Source organism: Thalassophryne amazonica, chromosome 4, assembly GCF_902500255.1.
Source record: "Thalassophryne amazonica chromosome 4, fThaAma1.1, whole genome shotgun sequence".
In the NCBI taxonomy this organism is placed as follows: Eukaryota; Metazoa; Chordata; class Actinopteri; order Batrachoidiformes; family Batrachoididae; genus Thalassophryne; species Thalassophryne amazonica.
The window spans coordinates 73,129,351-73,151,753 of NC_047106.1; the positions used below are offsets into that span (position 1 = coordinate 73,129,351).

The 22,403-nt window shown below is 44.7% G+C and overlaps 1 protein-coding gene across 1 annotated transcript; it reads right to left on the reverse strand.

Moving 5' to 3' along the window:
- Positions 1–508: 508 nt before the first annotated feature.
- LOC117508367 lies at positions 509–21,644 on the reverse strand. Its single transcript, XM_034168117.1, has 7 exons — positions 21,553–21,644; positions 21,050–21,179; positions 18,557–18,650; positions 4,507–4,637; positions 3,392–3,534; positions 789–986; positions 509–700 (listed from the first exon to the last, which is right to left on the reverse strand). The coding sequence occupies exons 1-7, from the start codon at positions 21,561–21,563 to the stop codon at positions 583–585; spliced, it is 825 nt and encodes a 274-aa protein (XP_034024008.1). The 5' UTR covers positions 21,564–21,644; the 3' UTR covers positions 509–582.
- Between the last annotated feature and the right edge of the window lie 759 nt (positions 21,645–22,403).

The window sequence follows — 22,403 nt, forward strand, 5'->3', positions numbered from 1 at the left end:
ATGCAGCATTTCTCACTGTAAAAGCTGACTGCATTTCTGCACAGCAACACCAATGACACTGTAATAACAGTGCAATGTGTTAAACTCTTCTTCAGTCACAGTCTTCAACCGTGTATGTTTTGGTGCAGTCTGTTTGTTTGGAGGAGGGTGAATATGTTGATGCAGGTAACTGATCTCAGGTTAGCAGGAATGGGTCATCCAGGAATCTGATTTGCCTTCTGCCTCATTACCTCCATCAAAGCCTAAATTCATCACAAGCAGTTAATCTGTAGCTGTGGACTGTAGTGCTGCCAGGGAGGTATCTGCAAAATGCTAAATAAAACAAAGAAAAATGACTATCCTTGCATGTTTGGCAAAAAACAAACAAAAAAACAAAACAAATAAAACAAAACAAAAAACCCATACACAAAGATTTTAGGATATTTTCTATTTATTATAAAACACATGCGTGGCTGTGGAGGATATTTAATTACAGTTTATGTGTCCATATTACATACATTTTTATTTTATTTTATTTATTTATTTAGTTTTATGAAATCTTTAGTGCCACAGAGTCAGTACACATCCATTGCTGTAAAAATGTCACAAAATGTTGCACATGCTGGTGGTTTCTGGGAAATGTAGTGTGATGGGCAAAGAGTCTTCTGGCAGCTTTGGAATTCCATCCAGGACCTCTAACTTTGGCAAACAGGCAAAAACACTGTGGAGAAGACAACAGAAAGACGTCAAAAAACAGGAATGTCTACAAAGACAAATGTCTTAGTTGTGGTACTTCTACATCTCCTCACTGTGCACGGTAATCCTGAGTGAAGGTCACAGGGTTGCGGCTCAGGTTTAGGGAGCGTAGTGGACTATTCCTCAGAGCTCCCAGTCCTCGCAATGAGGAAATGGCATTCTCAGATACACAAAGGTGCTCCACAGCAGGGAGCTTAGGCAGCTGACACAGGCACACCAGGTGGTTATGGTGCAAGTTCAGCACTGTGCACCTGCATAAAGACATGATTTCAATGAGGGAATAATCCTGTTGTGTCTGATGATTTGTGGATCTTCATTCTGGATTTTATGGTCACAAATTGAGTTTTGAGCGATTAGAATTTGTGGATACGAGGTCTGTTAGAAAAGTATCTGACCTTTTTATTTTTTTCAAAAACCATATGGATTTGAATCATGTATGATTGCATCAGCCAAGCTTGAACCTTCGTGCGCATGCGTGAGTTTTTTCATGCCTGTCGGTTGCGTCATTCGCCTGTGAGCAGGCTTTGTGTGAGCACTGGTCCACCCCTCTCCTCGTTTTTCTATTGCGAATAAATGTCTGAACGATTTGGAGCTTTGCGGCATCAATTTTTTTCCAGAAACTGTGAGAGACCTCCAGGTGGACACCGTTCAGAAAATTAATATGGCTTTCAGGGATGATTTTATGGGGATTACACAGATTAAGGAGTGATCCAGATGGTTTAAAGACCGCCCACAACTGCTGAGAGCGCGCCGCGCTCCAAGCGCCGATCGACAGGCTCAAACCCCGCTAAAACAACCAGATCATTTCCAACGTGAAGGCTTTATTGATCCGGGACGTCGTCTGACTTTCACAAAAAGGTAGAAGGCATGGATATCAGCACTTTTTCGGCACATTCCACTGTTACAGGAGTTTTTTCATGGAAAGAAAAGTGGAGGGACGCGCCACGGAGCCGTTCATTATGCGGCACAAAACCACCTCCGTGTTGGTCTCACAGGACGGCTTTCGGGTGGATTTCCGATGGCCCAACATGTCCTGTGAGGCTTCATCACGGCGTTGCTTTGCGCCATGCGGCTCCACCGCGACGTGCGGAACTCCGCTCCTCTTTCCATGACAAAAACTCCTGTAACAGTGGAATGTGCCGTTCATTTCTAAACTGGACGCTGTCTTGATCCGGTATGTTGTCTGACTAGCACAGGAATTGTGAAAAGACGTGGACATCAGCACTTTTTCGGCACACTGAGACAGACGTGCGGAGGAGTTCCGTGCGTCGCGGTGGAGTCGCATGGCGCAAAGCAACGCCGTGATGAAGCCTCACAGGACATGTTGGGGCATGTCCAGCTCATGCTCAATTTCTCGGATAATCACACGACTGAAAAGCAACCGACAGCCGTCTGAAATCCACCTGAAAGCCGTCCTGTGAGACCAACACGGAGGTGGTTTTGTGCCGCGTAATGAACGGCTCCGTGGCGCATCCCTCCTCTTTTCTTTCCATGAAAAAACTCCTGTAACAGTGGAATGTGCCATTCATTTCTAAACTGGATGCTGTCTTGATCCGGTATGTTGTCTGACTAGCACAGGAATTGCGGAAGACGTGGACATCAGCACTTTTTCGGCACGTTGAGACAGACGTGCGGAGGAGTTCCGCGCGTCGCGGTGGAGCCGCATGGCGCAAAGCAACGCCGTGATGAAGCCTCACAGGACATGTTGGGGCATGTCCAGCTCATGCTCAATTTCTCGGATAATCACACGACTGAAAAGCAACCGATAGCCGTCTGAAATCCACCTGAAAGCCGTCCTGTGAGACCAACACGGAGGTGGTTTTGTGCCCCGTAATGAACGGCTCCGTGGCGCGTCCCTCCGCTTTTCTTTCCATGAAAAAAACTCCTCTCACAGTTTCTGGAAAAAAATTGATGCAGCAAAGCTCTAAATCGTTCAGACACTTATTCGCAATAAAAAAACGACGAGGGGGGTGGACCAGTGCTCACTCAAAGCCTGCCCACAGGTGAATGACGCAACCGACAGGCGTGAAAAAACTCACGCATGCACACGAAGGTTCAAGGTTGGCTGATGCAATCACACGTGATTCAAATCCATATGGTTTTTGAAAAAAATAAAAAGGTCGGATACTTTTCTAACAGACCTCGTATGTTCGACAAACACAACATCATATTGGCCACATGAGACAGCAACATAATCCTGACAAAAGGCATGGGAAAAAGTTGCATACTTGGAAAATGTACAATAGTCACAAAATAATTTTAACCTTCTGTGACACTTTGATGGGTTTGAAAGTGGTTTGGGTACCCTGAAGGATACTGAACTATACTGGCTGGGGTGTCATATCTTCACACTCAAGATATCAACTACTGACCAGATAGATAGATAGACAGAGGCCTGATGAGGTGTACCTAATTAAGGGTTAACTTATTTTAGAATACTACTTTCATGCACAAATGTTGATTAATAAACTGATAGTGCTCATTTAGCCATTCAGTTTTTTTTTTCCTTTGTTTGGTTTCATTTGGTGTTGGAGCGCTGGAATGTTTTAAAGTTTCTGAATTTGGAATTTTCAACAGGGAACTCTAACCTCCAACCTACTCTGGAAAGCAACATTACAGCTGGAGCTGAGGTGCACTGTGGGTAATGTAGTTGTACCTTGGCAGACGTATTGAACTCAGGTTGGTGAGGGAGTTGTCAACTAGTTGTAGTTTCTCCACACGTATCAACCGGCGGAGGATCCTGAAGCAGTTCTGTTGCTGGAAGGGGTCACCCAGGTTCTGGTAGGACAAGTTTAACTCCTGAGAGGACACCATTAGTAGAACAGTCAGTCCCCTTCTCTGTCCACTTTGCTCCTTCATTTATGATCATGTGATTGATATTAAGTTTTAACTGTTCTTATGGATGTAGGGTTTTGTTTTAATGTTATTCTGATGTTATGTTAAGCACTTTATAATTGTTTTTTTTTTCTTCATTTTAAGTGCTATATAAATAAATTATGAATGTAAGGGCCCGGTCACATGGCACACGGCCATAGCTTAACGAAGGAAAAAGGCACAAAGTTACAAATCGTCAAGAAAAGGTCGACGAATGATCCTGCATGTCTCCCATCACAGAAAAGCCTGCAAATCAGAAGCGCATAAAGGAATGAAACAAAACCAAAACAAACAAAAGAAAAATGACGCAAACGGCGACCTTGATGCTTTAAACAAAATCAAAATAAAACATTCATGATGACGTGACATGACGGGTATGAGACCGAGTGCCAGCCTGTGATCATGTCTCCAGCCAGCCTGGTTGTCTTGACAACAGGTTTGTCTTCACAACAACAACATGTGCGCACACGTCCGTTCCAGCCACAAATGGCTGGAACATGCGGAAATAGTTAAAGTAGTTGATAAAACATTCTTGCCGCTATTGTTTCTGTATGACAACGTTGCTTTTCATCCCACACATGGACGAGTTACGTTCAGAGATTGTCAGTGTTTGTGCAAGAGGTTGGGTGAAAATCAAACGCAACACTGATGGTACGGGAACTACGCAAACGATGAGGAACCGTCAAGACAGAAAGCAAAACGGAATATGGACGAATTGAATTTGTCGTTGTGATTCATTAAACATTTTTCAACAGTTTGAAAATTCTGATGAAGTGCCAGCTACAGGAATGAGGCTGGACGATGGTTAAACGATGCCCCCGAAAGTCAATGTAAGTCCAGATTTCTTGTTTCCTTTGGGCTTCGTTAATGTCGTGTGATGAGGCTTAAGAAACTTACCAAACAGTTTTCCCAGTTTTCTTGCAGCCTCTCCTCCCAGGTTTGGCCTTCCTCCTCTCTTCTCCTTCTCTCCACTCTCTCCAAACATGCATCACCCCCTTCTCTTTCAAACAGCTCTTCGTGTGATGGCCCTTTTTAATGACATTATCGAGAAAAGTTAAACAAACAAGGTCGACAGCGACCCTAACTTGTATTGCCAAGTCCAAACTCAAGCTTGTGCAAAGCCTTAGCAAAGTTTGACCTACCATATGAAGTTCTGATCCTGTGGGTACATTTAGAATAAAAACTTGCCCTATGTTGAACTTGACTGAGGTCTTAGTAAGGTGACCTTGTGTACCAAATTCTTCCTTGATACACTTTATCAAGATGATATACATAATGTTTCGGAGAGTCAGCCCCCTTATAGCCACGGTAAGAATTAAAACAAGCCCAACTTCAAACTTCTGAGGTGAACCAAGTTTTACCTAGGGCCAAACAGTTTTTGTCAGGATCTTGATCTTGCAAATTATTTTTCAGAGGTGGCAGCACAGTGGATTAGTGGTTAGCACATGTTGCCTCACAGCAAGAAGGTTGTGAGTTCAATTCCAACCTGTGGCCTTTCTGTGTAGAGTTTGGATGTTCTCCCCGTGTTTGCGTGAGTTCTCTCTGTGTGCTCCGGCTTCCTCCCACATCCAAAAACATGTGCGTTAGGTGAATTGGAACTTTAAATTGACTGCAGGTGTGAATGTGTTTGTCTACATGTGGCCCTATGAGAGACTGGCCGCGTATCCAAGGTGTACCCTGCCTCATGCCCTATGATTGCTGTGATAGGCTCCATCCCCCAATGACCCTTGTTACACCATACATATATTGTCACTACAATGATATACGCCCTGTTCAAAGGCACCGGCACATAATGTTGCCGGCACATATCGTCCCAAGCAACAATATATACTGACAATCAAGGCACATATCGTCGCTGGTCATCACAACAAAAAGTAAAACGTGATGTTTAACTATGAATTTTTTTCCCTCTGTTTCACGCACATACATGCACACTCACTCGCTCTCATTATGTCCGGCAAGAATGTAATAAAATCATCTGCATTTATTTATTTATTTAATATGCTGCTTAAATTCAGCGGGTGGTGTCCTCTGATCCGAGGTCGTAGCCCAAAGGGTTTATTTTGCGAGTGGCCCTAAGGGGTGCTTGCGACGCTCTCAGAAAGGCAGGGCAGCGGGGGAAGCCTGCGGGAGGCTGTTGGCAACCCCATCGTGAGAGACCATGGTGCGTCGACCGCTAATCCACGACATGGGCAGCTGGCACACGGAGGTCTAAAAAGTAGGCTACCCCGTGGATGCGTAGTGGGTTCAGTTCTGGCGTTTTATCGCTGTGAGCGCATGAAAGGTGTCACATTTTTCTTGCAACCCTTCTCGACAGCGCCAGGACTTTTCACAACCAGTGCGCACAGGACTGAAGAAGATGGTTTGATCCATCCTGTACTGACTGGAGATGCATAGCGCGGAGATGCTTCTGCGCAGCAACACCACATCGTTTCAGCATGACTTTTACCACTCAGATGTTGGTGAAATATTCAAAGCTCTCGGGTGATATTGGCTCAGTAATAATAAAAGTGCCGGCGCTGCTGCTGCTTATGTTACTGATGGAGGTGACAGAACAGGGCGTGTGCCGGAGACCCTGAACTGTCGCACTGTGCATGAGCATGGTGACAATTTTGGATGAGTTATTCATGCAAATCCAACCAGCTTTTACACACGAGGTGTGTGGATTTAATTTGAGCAAATCTCTCCTGCTGTCTCTCTTTTTGATTGATTGATTGCTTTAGCAAAATACATGATATGATATAACAATGACTATATATATATATATATATATATATATATATATATATATATATATATATATATACTTGCCGAGGATGGCACGAAAAGGCACAGATTTCCATCGTGGTCCCATGACAACACAGAAAAACAAACAACAAAGACAAAAAACAAAATAAAAAAAACAGGAATACTTAAAAATGGCTACAAAGACATCTATATACACAAATTAATAAAATACAAAATTATAATGACTCCTCCCCCACTCTCTCACACACACAAACACAACTGCTGTGTCATATCATGACGATATGTACCAATGTTCATGGCACATATTGTTGCTGGTGCAATGGATTGTATGTCCTGACAACCCTGGTACATATTGTCCCTGGCGACAATATGTGCCGCAATGGGGCCATGAATGTTGGCATATATCGTTGTGACAATTTCAATTTTTTTTTTTCAATTTAACTTAATTTATATACAGTGGTTCCTCGTTTATCGCGGGAGTTACGTTCTAAAAATAACCCGCGATAAGCGAAATCCGCGAAGTAGTCAGTGCTATTTTTTGCAATTATTATAGATGTTTTAAGGCTGTAAAACCCCTCACTACACACTTTATACACTTTCTCAAACAGGCATAAACATTTTCTCACTTTTCTCTCCTGTGTAAACACACTCTTTTTTCTTCTGGGTGAGAAGATTATAAACAGACACACGCAGAACACAATGCGCGTGGTCTCCCTTCACTCACTGCCTCCAGAGGTACAGATGCGGGACCCGCAAAGAATCCAAGTCCTCTCTCGGTGGCCACGGAGCTCTGCGGCTGTGGTCAAAACTGGACCTGTTGCAGGTTTGGCGCAGCTCCGCACAGCAGAGAGGGAGGCGGTGTGAGTGGCCCGCTGCTGCGTTTACCGAGCCCGCAGACTCAGTAAGCACATCGGAGGCAGTGAGAGCAATCGCGGTGATGCCGACCGGTGCCGTGACCGGCCCGCCTGATAAGGACGCAGAACACAATGCACTGTTTAAAAAAAAAGCATGCAAAATTGCACTTAAAAAAAAAAATCAGCGAAACTCCGAGGCCGTGAAAGGTGAACCACGTTATAGCAAGGGACCACTGTAGCCCCAAATCACAACAAAGTTGCCTCAAGGCTCTTCACACAAGTACTGTCTAACCTTACCAACCCCTAGAGCAAACACACAGGTGACAGTAAGGAAAAACTCCCTCTGATGATTTGAGGAAGAAACCTCAAGCAGACCAGACTCAAAGGTATGAGCCTGTGCTTGGGCCATGCTACCAACACAATAGACAATACAGGAAATTATACACAAAATTTTGGGAGATTTTAGGAGTCCATGCTGGTGCACAGAATGGAAGACCTGCAGAAGAAGACACCACACCCATTTGTGGATGGAGCTGCGCCTTAAACAGAGAGAAAAAACAGAATCAGGCATCAGAAAGACAACAAATATAGTATACTTTATCAGCATTTAGCAACAAGAACAACAGAAGAAATACAAAGGGGAGGTGATTGGTTAAGCGATGCACTTCAGACCAGAGGATCCTCAGTTCTAATCCTAGCGCAACAAGAAAATCACTAAGGGCCCTTGGGCAAGGTCCTTAATCCCCTAGTTGCTCCCCCCCCTCACATCGGGGTGAATGTGAGGCATTATTGTAAAGCACTTTGAGCACCTGATGCAGATGGAAAAGTGCTATATAAATGCAGTCCACTAGCCTTAAGCTTCACTAAAATACCCAGAATTTAGATAAAGTTGAGGTTGTGGCCTGCTCTCTTTACTAATAAAATTAATTTTAAAGGGTAGAAAGCATACAAGTAGTACCATACTATGCCAGTACGCTAGCCATACGAAAGGGAAAATAAGTGCTTCTTAAGTCTAGACTTGAAATTTTCTGTAGAATTTGACTGTTTTATTGATGCAAGGACATCATTCCACAAAGCAGGTGCACGATAAGAGAAAGCTTTGTGAACCGCAGATTTTTTATTCACCCTAAGGACACAAAGTAGTCCTGCACCCTGACAACGCAGAGCCCGGGCTGGTACATAGGGTTTAAGTAGGACAGCTAAGTAGACAGGGGCTAGTCCTTGAATAATTTTATAGATTAATAGCAAAACCTTAATCTGATCTCACAGGGACAGGAAGCCAGTGAAGAGACACCAAAATCGGTGTAATGAGGTCAGACTTTCTGCTTCCTGCCAAAAGTCTGGCAGCAGCATTTTGAACCAATTGGAATGTTGGACTGCGGTAAACCAGAAAACAGAACATTGCAGGAGTCCAATCTAGAAGAGACAAACGCTTGAATCAGGGTCTCGACATCAGCCATAGACAGGATGGGACGAATCTTCGCTATATTTCACAGGTGGAAGAAAGCAGTCCTCATACTATCTCTAATGTGGAGGTCAAAGGACAATGTAGGATCAAAAATTACACCACAGTCCCTCACTTTGTCAGTGTGATGTATGACACATGAGCCTAGGCTAAGCGTTAGCTGGTCAAATTGATGCTGATGTCTCACTGAACCAAGAACCATCATTTCAGTCTTGTCAGGGTTTAAAAGTAGGAAATTGCTAGACATCCAACTTTTCACTGATGCAAGGCAATCTTCTAAGGATTTTATGTGGATGAGATTACCAGCATTTATCGGCATGTATAACTGAGTCTCATCATCATAGCAATGAAAGGTAATCCCAAAATGCCGCAATATGTGCCCAAGGGGTGCTATATAAAGGGAGAAAAGCAGGGAGCCTAAGACAGACCCCTGTGGAACCCCAAATTTCATGTCACTAAGGCTAGAGGTGGTGTTATTCTATAAAACACAGTGAGAATGACTGGTCAGGTATGATGTCAAACATGCAAGGGCATTCTCAGTAATCCCAAAATGATTCTCCAGCCTATCGAGTAGAATGAGCCACAGTATCAAATGCAGCACTAAGATCTAACAGCACCAGAACTATAGTGGTGTCTGAATCCATTGCAAGCAGAAAATCATTCAGTACTTTAGTGAGAGCTGTCTCTGTGGAATGATATTTTCTAAAAGCACCCACTGCAGTCAGTGGGTGAAAAAGATTATTCTTAGTAAGGTGGTCCATGAGCTGCTGTGAAACCACCTTTTCTAGAATCCATCCATCCATCCATTTTCTTCCGCTTTATCCAGAGTCGGGTCGCAGGGGCAGCAGCTCAAGCAAAGCCGCCCAGACCTCTCGATCCACACACACCTCCCCCAACTCCTCCGGGGGAACCCCAAGGCGTTCCCAAGCCAGCCAAGAGACACAGTCCCTCCAGCGTGTCCTCCTCCCGATGGGACGTGCCCGGAACACCTCTCCAGCGAGGCGTCTAGGGGGCATCTGGAAAAGATGCCCGAGCCACCTCAACTGGCTCCTTTCGACGTGGAGGAGCAGCGGCTCAACTCCGAGCTCCTCCCGAGTAACTGAGCACCTCACCCTAAATCTAAGGGAACAACCAGCCACCCTACGGAGGAAATTCATCTCGGCCGCTTGTACTCGCAATCTCGTTCTTGCGGTCATGAGCCAAATCTCATGACCATAGGTGAGGATCAGAACGTAGATCGAGAGCTTTGCCCCCCTTCTCAGCTCTCTCTTCACCACGATGGTCAGATACAGGGACCACATCACTGCAGATGCTGCACCGATCCATCTGTCGATCTGACGCTCCATTCGTCCCTCACTCGTGAAGAAGACCCCGAGATACATAAACTCCTCCACTTGAGGCACGGACAGTCCACCGACCTGAAGAGGGCAAAGCGCCTTTTTCCGGTCGAGAACCATGGCCTCGGATTTGGAGGTGCTGAGTTTCATCCCGGATACTTCATACTCGGCTGCAAATGGCTCCATTGCATGCTGAAGGTCCTGATTTGACGAAGCCAACAGAACCACATCGTCTGCAAACAGCAGAGACAAGATTCTGTGGTTCCCAAACCAGACCCCCTCTACACCCTGGCTGCGCCTAGAAATTCTGTCCATAAAGATAATGAACAGAAGCCGTGACAAAGGGCAGCCCTGGCGGAGGCCAACGTGCACTGGAAACAGGTTTGACTTACTACCGGCAATGCGAACCAAGCTCCTGCTGCGGTCATACAGGGACCGGATAGCCCTTAGCAAAGGACCCCGGACCACGTACTCCCGGAGCACCCCCCACAGGGTGCCCCGAGGGACATGGTCAAATGCCTTCTCCAGATCCACAAAGCAAGTGTGGACTGGTTGGGCGAACTTCCATGAACGCTCGAGCACCCGATAGAGCGTGTAGAGCTGCTCCAGTGTGCCGCAACCAGGACGAAAACCACACTGCTCCTCCTGAATCCGAGGTTCGAGTATCGGTCAAATTCTCCTCTCCAGTACTCTGGAATAGACCTTACCGGGGAGACTGAGGAGTGTGATCCCCCTGTAGTTGGAACACACCCTCCGGCCCCCTTTTTAAACAGAGGGACCACCACCCCGGTCTGCCAATCCAGAGGCACTGTCCCCGACCACCACGTGATGTTGCAGAGACATGTTAGCCAAGACAGTCCCACAACATCCAGAGACGTATGGTACTCAGGATGGATTTCATCCACCCCAGGAGTCTTGCCACCAAGGAGCTTTCTAACCACCGCGGTGACTTCGGCCTGGGTAATGGATAAAATAATGGATGGTAATGGATGAGTCCCCAGTCTCTGCTTCCTCTTCGGAAGACGTGACGATGGGATTGAGGAGATCCTCGAAGTATTCCTTCCACCGCCCGACAACATCCCCAGTCAGGGTCAACAGCTCCCCACCCGCACCGTAGACAGTGCTGGTGGAGCGGATCCAACTCACCACAGGTGTTGATCGTTCGACAGCTCAGCCCCTCTCTTCACTCGAGTGTCCGAGACACATGGCCAAAGGTCATATGATACGACTACAAAGTCGATCATCGATCTCCGGCTCAGGGTGTCCTGGTGCCACGTGCACTTATGGACACCCTTGTGCTCGAACATGGTGTTTGTGATGGACAAACTGTGACTAGCACAGAAGTCCAACAACTTAACACCACTCGGTTTCAGATCTGGAAGGCCGTGCTTCCCGATCACCCCGCTCCAGGTCTCACTGTCGCCGCCCACATGGGCACTGAAATCCCCCAGGACAACAATGGAGTCCCCAGTCGGAGCGCTATCTAGTACCCTCCCAGGGACTCCAAGAAGGTCGGGTACTCTGCACTGCTGCTCGGCCTGTAGGCCGAGACAACGGTGAGAGACCTGTCCCCGACCCGAAGGCGTAGGGACGCGACCCTCTCGTTCACAAGAGTGAACTCCAACACATGGCGACTGAGCTGGGGAGCAATAAGCAATGCGACCCCAGCTCTCCGCCTCTCCCCATGGGCAACGCCAGAAAAGTGGAGCGTCCAGCCCCTCTCCAGGAGTTGGGTACCAGAGCCCAAAGTGTGCGTGGAGGTGAGCCCGACTGTCTCTAGTCGGTATCTCTCAACCTCCCGCACAAGGTCAGGCTCCTTCCACCCCAGCAAATTCTAGAATTTTAGAGCAAAATGATATGGGCCTGTAGTTTTTCAATACACCAGGGTGTTTTGTTTTCCACTAAACATGGCAGCAAATCTGTAAACCTAATAAGTGAGTTATCAGAAACCACTGATGCAAGAGGCATGATGTCAATATTTGTGACAGCAATACCCCGTGCGAGAACCAAATCCAGGGTATTTCCACCAATGTGCATCAAATCCTGAAGGTATTGCTGGAATCCTAATACATCCATAATTTCCAAAAATGATTTGCAGATGGGATCAGAAGGCTTATTTATATGAATATTGAAGTCACCAATAATCAGAATGTTATCTGCAGTAGTTGACAAGTTAGAGATAAACTCACCAAAGTCATCTAAGAATTCAGAGTATGGGCAGTGATGTTATCTTAATAAGACCCAGACTAAGAACCTCAGTGGGGTTGATAATTGGGCTGTTTGGATTGAGGGGTGGTTCCAGAGTAACATATATAAGATGCCTGGTTTAGGTTTGAGACATTCCATGCGGTTTGTAGGCAGCAAACACAAAATATTTGATATTGCCGGAACAGCCAGCGGGCCATCCTCAATTTAAACGTCATCCAATGTAGTAATGGGTATTAAGTTTGCAAAGCATATCCCTCTATGTTTTTATAGACGAATTTCCCTCCCTGCCACATAAACTGCATTATCACCACAGTGGATTTTCTGCACTAATTTCCCCACTAAGATAATGGATTCCACATCCACATTCATCATAAGCTTTGCAGGGGCTCTAATCACCTGCTCTGTGGCTTGTTGTAAAGTCCTGTAGAGCTCTTTCTATGTTCGCAGACAAGAGATGGCGGTGCCTTCCCCAGTAGGGTGAAGGCCATCCAGCATCAGCAAGACATGGCGGCCAGTTATCAATAAAACATTGCTGTTGACAAAATTGTGCCAGCCACCTATTTAACGATGTCAGCCTGTTAAACGCCTTATCATTACTCCAGGAGGGGAGGGGACCAGAGACTATTAATTGACACCACACATCTTTCTGGCAAGGTCACAAGTCCTCTCTATGTCTTAGGGGAGGTGCTGGTCTAATGGTTAAGGCATTGGGCTTGAGACCAGAAGATCCTCGGTTCAAATCCCAGCCTGACTGGAAAATCACTAAGGGCCCTTGGGCAAGGTCTTTAATCCCCTATTGCTCCCAGTGTGTAGTGAGCGCCTTGTATGGCAGCACCCTCACATAGGGGTGAATGTGAGGTATTATTTGTAAAGTGCTTTGAACATCTGATGCAGATGGAAAAGTGCTACATACGAGGTCTATTAGAAAAGTATCCGACCTTATTATTTTTTTCAAAAACCATATGGATTTGAATCACGTGTGATTGCGTCAGACAAGCTTGAACCCTCGTGCGCATGCGTGAGTTTTTCTACACCTGTCGGTTGCGTCATTTGCCTGTGAGCAGGCTTTGAGTGAGGAGTGGTCCAGCCCCCTCGGCGGATTTTCATTGTCAGGAAATGGCGGAAAGATTTGGGCTTTTTTCCATCAGAATTTTTTCAGAAACTGTTAGAGACTGGCAGCTGGAAACCATTCGAAAAATTTATCTGGCTTAAGGTGAAAATTTTACAGGCTTCACAGAGAATAAGGACTGTTACTACAGCTTTAAGGACGGCTTTAAGGACGCTCGGCGCGTCGCGCTCCGTGCCGCCATCGAGAGCCACAAACCACCGGATTATTTCTAAATGGATGGCTGTGTGGAGCCGGGACCGTCGTGTGCACTTTCTCTGGTTATCACAAGAGCTGGACATCAACGATTTTCCAGCAGATTTCACTTTTAACAAGAGATTTTGTCATGGAAAGCCGAGCGGAGGCTTTGCGCGTACGATGGATTCGCTGCTGGAAAGAGACAAAACCACCTCCATTTTGGTCTCACAGGATGGCTTTGAGATGGCGTTCAGACAGCTGTCGGTGGTTTTTCCATCGAGTGATTATCCGAGAAATTGTGGATGTGCCTGGACATGCCAGAACATGTCCCGTGAGGCTTCATCACGGCGTTGCTGTGTGCCATGCGGCACCGCCGCAACGTGCGAAGCCTCCGCTCCTCTTTCCATGACAAAAACTCCAGTAACAGTGGAATGTGCCATTCATTTCCAAACTGGACGCTGTGTTTTATCCAGGACGTCGTCTAGCACAGGAATTGTGAAAAGACGTGGACATCAGCACTTTTTCGGCACATTGAGACAGACATGCGGAGGAATTCCGCGCGTCGCAGCGGTGCCACATGGCGCAAAGCAATGCCGTGATGAAGCCTCACGGGACATGTTCTGGCATGTCCAGGCACATCCACAATTTCTTGGATAATCACTCGATGGAAAAACCACCAACAGCTGTCTGAACGCCATCTCAAAGCCGTCCTGTGAGACTAAAACGGAGGTGGTTTTGTCTCGCTCCAGTAGCGAATTTATCGTGACGCGCGAAGCCTCCGCTCGGCTTTCCATGACAAAATCTCTTGTTAAAAGTGAAATCTGCCGGAAAATGGTTGATGTCCAGCTCTTGTGATAACCAGAGAAAGTGCACACGACGGTCCCGGCTCCACAGAGTCATCTGTTTAGAAATGATCCGGAGGTTTGTGGCTCTCGATGGTGGCACGGAGCGCGGCGCGCCGAGCGTCCTTAAAGCCGTCCTTAAAGCTGTAGTAACAGTCCTTATTCTCTGTGAAGCCTGTAAAATTTTCACCGAAAGCCAGATAAATTTTCGAATGGTTTCCAGCTGCCAGTCTCTAACAGTTTCTGAAAAAATTCTGATGGAAAAAAAGCCCAAATCATTCCGCCATTTCCTGACAATGAAATCCGCCGAGGGGGGTGGACCATTCCTCACTCAAAGCCTGCTCACAGGCGAATGACGCAACTGACAGGCGTGGAAAAACTCACGCATGCGCACGAGGGTTCAAGCTTGTCTGACGCAATCACATGTGATTCAAATCCATATGGTTTTTGAAAAAAAAAAAAGGTCGGATACTTTTCTAATAGACCTCGTAAATGCAGTCCATTTGCCATTTATGTCCATTTTTGTGACTTTGGAGTGCTTCATCCTGACATCATTGGCACTGACGTGATAAACTATGTGGCTATATCTAGTGCCGTGTTCCTTTATCTGTCTACCCTTCTGCAGCATCAGCACCCTAAGTTGAGAGGCAATGTCGGGAGCTCTGGCCCCAGGAATACATTTGACTTTGCAGGTGATAGAATCCCCTTGTTATGTGTCGGACGCGGGTGGAGAACCGACCCAGCGTTTGACAGGACCCAGCATAAAAGAAGCAGAGCACGGTTCAAAGGGAAACAAATTTTAATTAACATAGTGTATTAAGTGATAATAACCCAAAAGTCAACGGTCTGGCGAGGTGAAAAAACGGCGCGCTTCCAGCAGCGCAGAAGGACCGGAGCCACAGCAATTCTGGACCCAAGGACCCCGCCGACACCCCCCCAGGTGGCCGCGACAAACCGAGTCTGTGAAAGAAGAAACCGTAAGGTGAGTCCAACACTCTCCACACAGAGAGACAACTCAAAGGTGCACACAATCAGCAAAACACTTCCTGGCCTAAATGTAAAATCAGCTTCTCTCCCCGCAGGCACGGAACAACTCAGTTCAAACTCCACTGCAGTAGAAGCCGATTTAGGCGATTAGCATAGCATAACAGCTCAATATAACAAGGTGTGAGGGACACCAAATTTACTGACTTTACTTCATGAAAGTCACAAAAACCAAAATACCTCAGGAAGTGTGCTGAAGAGCGTGAGACCTCACCCAATCCTCTTTCACAGACCGTGGCGTCAAACCTGGAGCGGTCTCTGCATCCGTAGTAGTGAGATTGTTCTCCCAACGTCGATCTCACACGTCTGGTCACAAAGTCGAGTCTCTGGCAAATACACACTGTGTATTCCAGGTTTAAATGCAACATAACCTGATCAAGACAGATGCACCACAGCTGTGAGTCCTAATGAACTACACGTGATAACAAGCCTCAGGTGATCAGGGTGAGGTCCTCAAACTCAGCCCCACATCAGCCACTCAGTCCTGAACGCATACCACCTGGTGGGAGAAACAGAAAACAAAAACAAAGCCAGCCAAACACCCCAGCCCACAACACCCCTATCACTAAAGCCCAGCGTTTCGGGCTGGAGATAGGACTGGAAGTCATCTGTGGGCTCAAAGGACTAACTGGCACATCCAAGGGAGAAACTGGTTCACAGTGGCGAGTGTTATCGGCATGCCGCAACTGGGCACCAAGCCCTACATGACTTCCTCTGCCTAACCACGGTCCGAAAGCCGTCATCCACAGCCAGCGATTCGAGGCTAATGCTAAGGGATGGATGGATGGATTTTTCAGAGGCTCTGCCCTCTGGATCAAATGATGCCCAGAGGAGATCTTGTGCAGTCTTTGTCAAGCTGTCTCTCTCACACACACACACACACACTGACCCCACATGATGCTCACACACACACAGTCAATTACAACGCCAATTCCAATGAAGTTGGGACGTTGTGTAAAATGTAAATAAAAACAGAATACAATGATTTGCAAATCCTCTTCAACCTATATTCAACTGAATACACCACAAAGACAAAATATTTAATGCAAAGACAAAGAGTTCACCGTGCTTCTACACAGCATAAACAAATCTGGTGCAACCAGGCAGGACCAATTTGTAAAAAAGAAATAACTGGTGCAGCACAGAAATAAGTACAAAAAGTCTTTAATAAAATATTAAATGTTCAAACTGATAAACTTTATTGTTTTTGTGGAAATATTTGCTCATTTTAAAATGGATGCCTGCAACATGTTTCAAAAAGTTGTTCAGCAGTCTGAGGTCTCTGTTGTATTTTGTGCTTCATAATGCGCCACAAATTTTCAATGGGTGACAGGGCTGGACTGCAGGCAGGCCGGTCTCGTACACTACACTTTACCATGAAGCCACACTGTTGTAACATGCGCAGAATGTGGCTTGGCATTGTCTTGCTGAAATAAGCAGGGATGTCCCTGAAAAAGACATTGCTTGGATGGCAGCATGTGTTGCTCCAAAAACCTGGATGGACCTTTCAGCATTGGTGGTAACACAGTGGTAAACATACCACTGTCCCAACTTTTTTGAAATGTGTTGCAGGCATCCATTTCAAAATGAGCAAATATTTGCACAAAACAATAAAGTTTATCAGTTTGAACATTAAGTATCTTGCCTTTGTGGCATATTCAATTGAATATAGGTTGAAGAGGATTTGCAAATCATTGTATTGTGTTTTTATTTACATTTTACACAACGTCCCAACTACATTGGAATTGGGGTTGTACAACCCCTGGTCTTTTTTCCTCTTTTGTCCATAGGACACTACGTCCATGATTTCCAAAAACAATTTGAAATGTGGACTCATCAGACCACAGCACACATTTCCACTTTGCGTCTGTCAATTTCAAATGAGCTCAAGCCCAGAGAAGGTGGCAGTATTTCTGGATGTTGTTAATGCATGGTTTTTGCATTGCATGGTAGAGTTTTAACTTGCACTTGTAGATGTAGTGACAAACTGTGTTAACTGACAATGGTTTTCAGAAGTGTTCCTGAACCCACGTGGTAAGATCCTTTACACAATGATGTCAGTTGTTAATGCAGTGTCGCTTGAGGGATCGAAAGTCACCGGCATTCAATGTTGGTTTTCGGCCTTGCCGCTTATGTGTAGAAAGTTCTCCAGATTCTGTGAATCTTGTGATTATATTATGGACTGTAGATGATGGAATCCCTAAATTCCTTGCAAGTGAACATTGAGAAACATTGTTCTTAAACTGTTGGACTATTTTTTCATGCAGTTGTTCACAAAGTGGTGATCCTTGCCCCATCTTTGCTTGTGAACGGCTGAGCCTTTTGGGGATGCTCCTTTTATACCCAATCATGACACTCACAATTAGTGTCCTCAGTTCCCAAATGCTTATTGAGTGTTGTTAGAAGGAAAGGTGATGTAACACAGTGGTAAACATCCATTTCAAAATGAGAAAATATTTGCACAAAAACAAAGTTTATCAGTTTGAACATTAAATATCTTGTCTTTGTGGTGTAGTCAATTGAATATAGGTTAAAGAGGATTTGCAAATCATTGTATTCTGTTTTTATATACATTTTACACAACGTCCCAACTTCAATGGAATTGGGGTTGTAGTTTCTCAATCTGCTTTGGCTTTGGCGTCTAAATCAAAAAAGTCACTGTCACGTGCTCATGCTCATTTAATTTCATAGTGACTTTCGCAAACTGAAAGTGCTGCTATGTCTTTATAACAAAGCGAGGCCTCATAAAGCATTTGAATTTTTTTCCTGTCTATTCAAAAAACAACAACAACAAAAAAATATTCAGAGGAAACTGAAGTGCAATGTGTTTTAATGATTATTATTGTTGTTATTGAACAGACACTGCAATCTTCTGGGCTCAGAAAAACACCAAATACTGGGACCTCATTTTGTCATGACTACTGCTCGAGAGGTGAAGACATGATTAAACCCCTCCTGATATATTCTCATAGGTTTTCTTCTTCAAAAAAAAGATTCACTGTTTTCAAACTCTTGACCATTTTGCCCAAATTGCTTGAAAAAGAAAAGAAAAAAAAAAATCCTGTCTTAATACTTTCAGCAAATTTTTCCAGTTGCTGAGGAAAAAGATTCACTGATAGAGTACAGACCACAGAGGCGGGGTTTACCTTCTCTGACCCTGGGGCAGGTCAGCTGGTCACCTGTGATGTCACACTGCTCCAGGCGATGCCACGCCACAAACCGGAACCGACTGGATGGAAGCTAGAAGATGAGATAACATCACAAAATGAATGGCACCAAACTGGGCTGCTGAACACGTCTCTGTGCTGAACAGTCAACGTGCGGAATCACAACGCTGTTTTCCATCCCTCCATCACAAAACGACATTTTTTTTCTTGAAGAGTCTCTTGGACATGTTGAAGCGCAAAAATTGAAGAAAAGCAGCACTGTTGTGAGTTTAAATGATGATTTTTTTTTTGAGCACACCAGTGTGACTTATATACCAAAAATTTGAAATAAATAAATATCACACATTCATTGTTGACACGTTCATTGTCCTTCGCCAAGGAGGTTATGTTTTTGGTCGCGTCCGTTTGTTGGTTGGTTGGTTGGTTGGTTTGTTAGCAGGATTACTCAAAAAATCCTCAACGGATTTCAATGAAATTTTTACCAGGGGTGTATCTTAGCCTAACTTAGAAGTCATTAAATTTTGGTAATGATCCGAAACACGATACGGATCCAGAATTTTTTTAAGGATTCGTTATCATTGCAGGATAGGGCCAGTTTCAACATTTTTGCATCTAACTTCATGAAGACGGGTCACAAAGGCTGAACAAAAATTAAGTTATGACACAACAATAACACTATGTAACACAATTTTTGTTCCTGGCTTCTAAGTGTTATATTTCAACTGCTTATGTCTAAAGTCTATGGAAAAATGACTACATTCAGCACAAACTTTGATTTTACTTTTTTTAACGTTCTAGAAAGTTCTAAAAGTTTCTTGAAATTTCTAGATAACTCTGGAAACTTCTAGAAAATTCTGGACAGTTCTAGCAGTTAAAGAATATTCTAGAAGACTACTCAGTAGTAGTGAAGGCGAATCGAGAATCTTCTTGAAAACAGACAAATTTCAAAATATCATTGTCCTGATCACAGAAGCAAAGTTTCTGTGGAATAACAGCTATTTTCTATTTATTTAAGGCATAACAGGTTAGGAAAACACACTGTGTACCCAGGAACAAAACAAAAATAAAAATGTTACATAGTGTAGCATTTGGTTCTCCTCATTGAATAAACTTATTAGAAAATGAAAAAAACTTGTGTATTTCATGCAGTTTCTCTTTATAAATACATTTGCTAAAGATCTAAGGGTTTAACCACTGAATCTGAAACATGACGGTAGACGTGTGAAACGACGTGGAATAAGTCTCTTTGCCAAAGGGTATTCCATGTAATGTCAGTGACCCTATGGCCTTGGTGGAGGTTTGCACTCTCTGAGTGCTTCTAGTTTGAAATGTGTTGCAGGCATCCATTTCAAAACGACCAAATATTTGCACAAAAACAAAAAGGTCTATCAGTTTGAACATTAAATATCTTGTCTTTGTGGTGTATTCAGTTGAATATAGGTTGAAGGGGATTTGCAAATCAATGTATTCTGTGTTTATTTACATTTCACTCAACATCCCAACTTCATTGGAATTGGGGTTGTATAACCTCCCGAACATCTCCAAATTCCACCCCATTCTCTCCCTCTCAGATACCATAAAGCTGGTCCATGCCTTTATCTCCTCCTGACTGGACTATTGTAATGCACTTCTCATCAGGATCCCTAGCAAGAGTCTGCAGAGGCTCCAATACATCCAGAACTCTGCAGCTAGGCTCCTGATGAGAGTGCGCAAACACAAGTACATTACCCATCCTCCACTCACTCCACTGGCTTCCTGTCTCCACCAGGATTGAATACAAAGTCTCCTTCCTCACACACCAATGTATCTATGGACATGCCCCCACTACCTCAAAGAACTCCTCAACCTACAAAACACAACACATTCCTCCCACTCCATTCACTTAAATCTCCTCCACACACCCAGAACCAGGCTAAGGACCATGGGATATAGGGCCTTCTGTGCTGCTGCCCCACACCGGTGGAATGCCCTCCCTGACACCCTGAGGGCATCACAATCCACCGACTGTTTTAAAAGGAGTCTAAAGGACATTTCTTTTTAACAAAACCTATGGTCCCTCCTCTTAGATGTTTTTTTTTTTTTTCCATTTTAAAATATGACTGCTTGCCTTGTTTTTTGCTTTTATTTGATCTTTTTAGCTTGCAGCCCTTTGAGATCTTTGATGAAAAGGGTACTATAAATAAAATGTATTATTATTATTTATTTATTCTTACTGCACCGAGGCTGCACATCTCCTATGCTCATCTGTGCCACTAAATGGCTGAAAGATGTAATTACAACTTGGCCCCTGGTAAAAGAGATTCATCCATGGGTTTCTGTGTCAGAATAATTATTGTGGGATAAATAACATTGGAAGTTAAAGCACACTGACCTAGACTTATGAGACGCATCCATTGTTTAGGGAGAAGCTCTGGAGTATTTCAGATAATATCACAAAAGAAAAGAGGAGAATGAGAGATTTATGGTACTCACAGGAGTGGATACTAGTCCAGAATCAGGACTCTGGTCCACAGAGAGGGATGTGTGTGTACCTCCGGGCTCAGAGTACTGGGATGAGTGAGATTTAGGAAAAATGCCACTGAGCGTGTTCACACCTGAAGAACTGAGAGGTACAGGAGAAGGAAAACAAAAGAACCATGATGGTACCTGCACATCATCACTCCTGTCTGTAAGCGAGGCCCTGATGTGCACACGCTGAAAACCTGACCACCAGCTGACCGGTTAGGGTTACACTGAACTGGCCTTACAATGCAGATTAGGACTTGTTGCCATGGCAACCCTGGACACCTGAGCAGGTAGCATTAGTGTATAATAGAGGCTGCATGCAGTAAAAAGCTGGACAACAGTGCTTCTATAAATGATATCACTTATTCTGTAGAGGTTTGCATCTGAGCAGGATTTTGCTGTGAATTTACAAAAGTTACTGAGGGTCATCCAACGTCTCGCACACACAGACACAGCTGGTTTTGGCTTACCTTTCTGACATGTCCTGATCCTCTGGTGTGTTCTGGTGGTCTCTAAGACAGAGACGGAGCCGTTACCCATGGAGGCTGGTAGAGCCGTTAGGACACACCCACAGGAAGTGGTGCAGACTGACACCAATGGTTCCATGCATGCAGGTGAAATGAACAGGACAGCAACCAAACGCCAAGCCACCTGTTGCGTGGCAACACAACCTTCGGGTGTATCACATGGGAGACAGAAAATGTGGAAACATGGATGCACAAATCACTCCCAAAGTGCAAATTTATGGAAATGATTTTGCCATACAGCCTTGCGATATACTGGTGTCCTGTCCAGGGTGTATCCCGCCTCACAGCCTGTGGCTTTAGGCTCCCCCTGTGACACTTAACTGGAGTAAGCAGGTATAGAAAATGGATGGATGGATTTTGCCATACAGTAGTGTTCAGAAGAATAGTAGTGCTATGTGACTAAAAAGATTAATCCAGGTTTTGAGTATATTTCTTATTGTTACATGGGAAACAAGGTACCAGTAGATTCAGTAGATTCTCACAAATCCAACAAGACAAAGCATTCATGATATGCACACTCTTAAGGCTATGAAATCGGGCTATTGGTAAAAAAAAGTAGAAAAGGGGGTGTTCACAATAATAGTAGTGTGGCATTCAGTAGTGTGAGTTCGTTAATTTTGTGGAACAAACAGGTGTGAATCAGGTGTCCCCGATTTAAGGATGAAGCCAGCACCTGTTGAACATGCTTTTCTCTTTGAAAGCCTGAGGAAAATGGGACGTTCAAGACATTGTTCAGAAGAACAGCGTAGTTTGATTAAAAAGTTATAAGTTATAATAACATCCCTGCTTACTTC

Coding starts and splice junctions, on each gene's coding strand:
- LOC117508367 (XM_034168117.1), bottom strand. Junction 4,638..18,556: donor CTGCCCCAGGGTCAGAGAAG/GTAAACCCCGCC, acceptor GTCATTAAAAAG/GGCCATCACACGAAGAGCTG. Junction 3,535..4,506: donor AAAACTGGGAAAACTGTTTG/GTAAGTTTCTTA, acceptor GTGTCCTCTCAG/GAGTTAAACTTGTCCTACCA.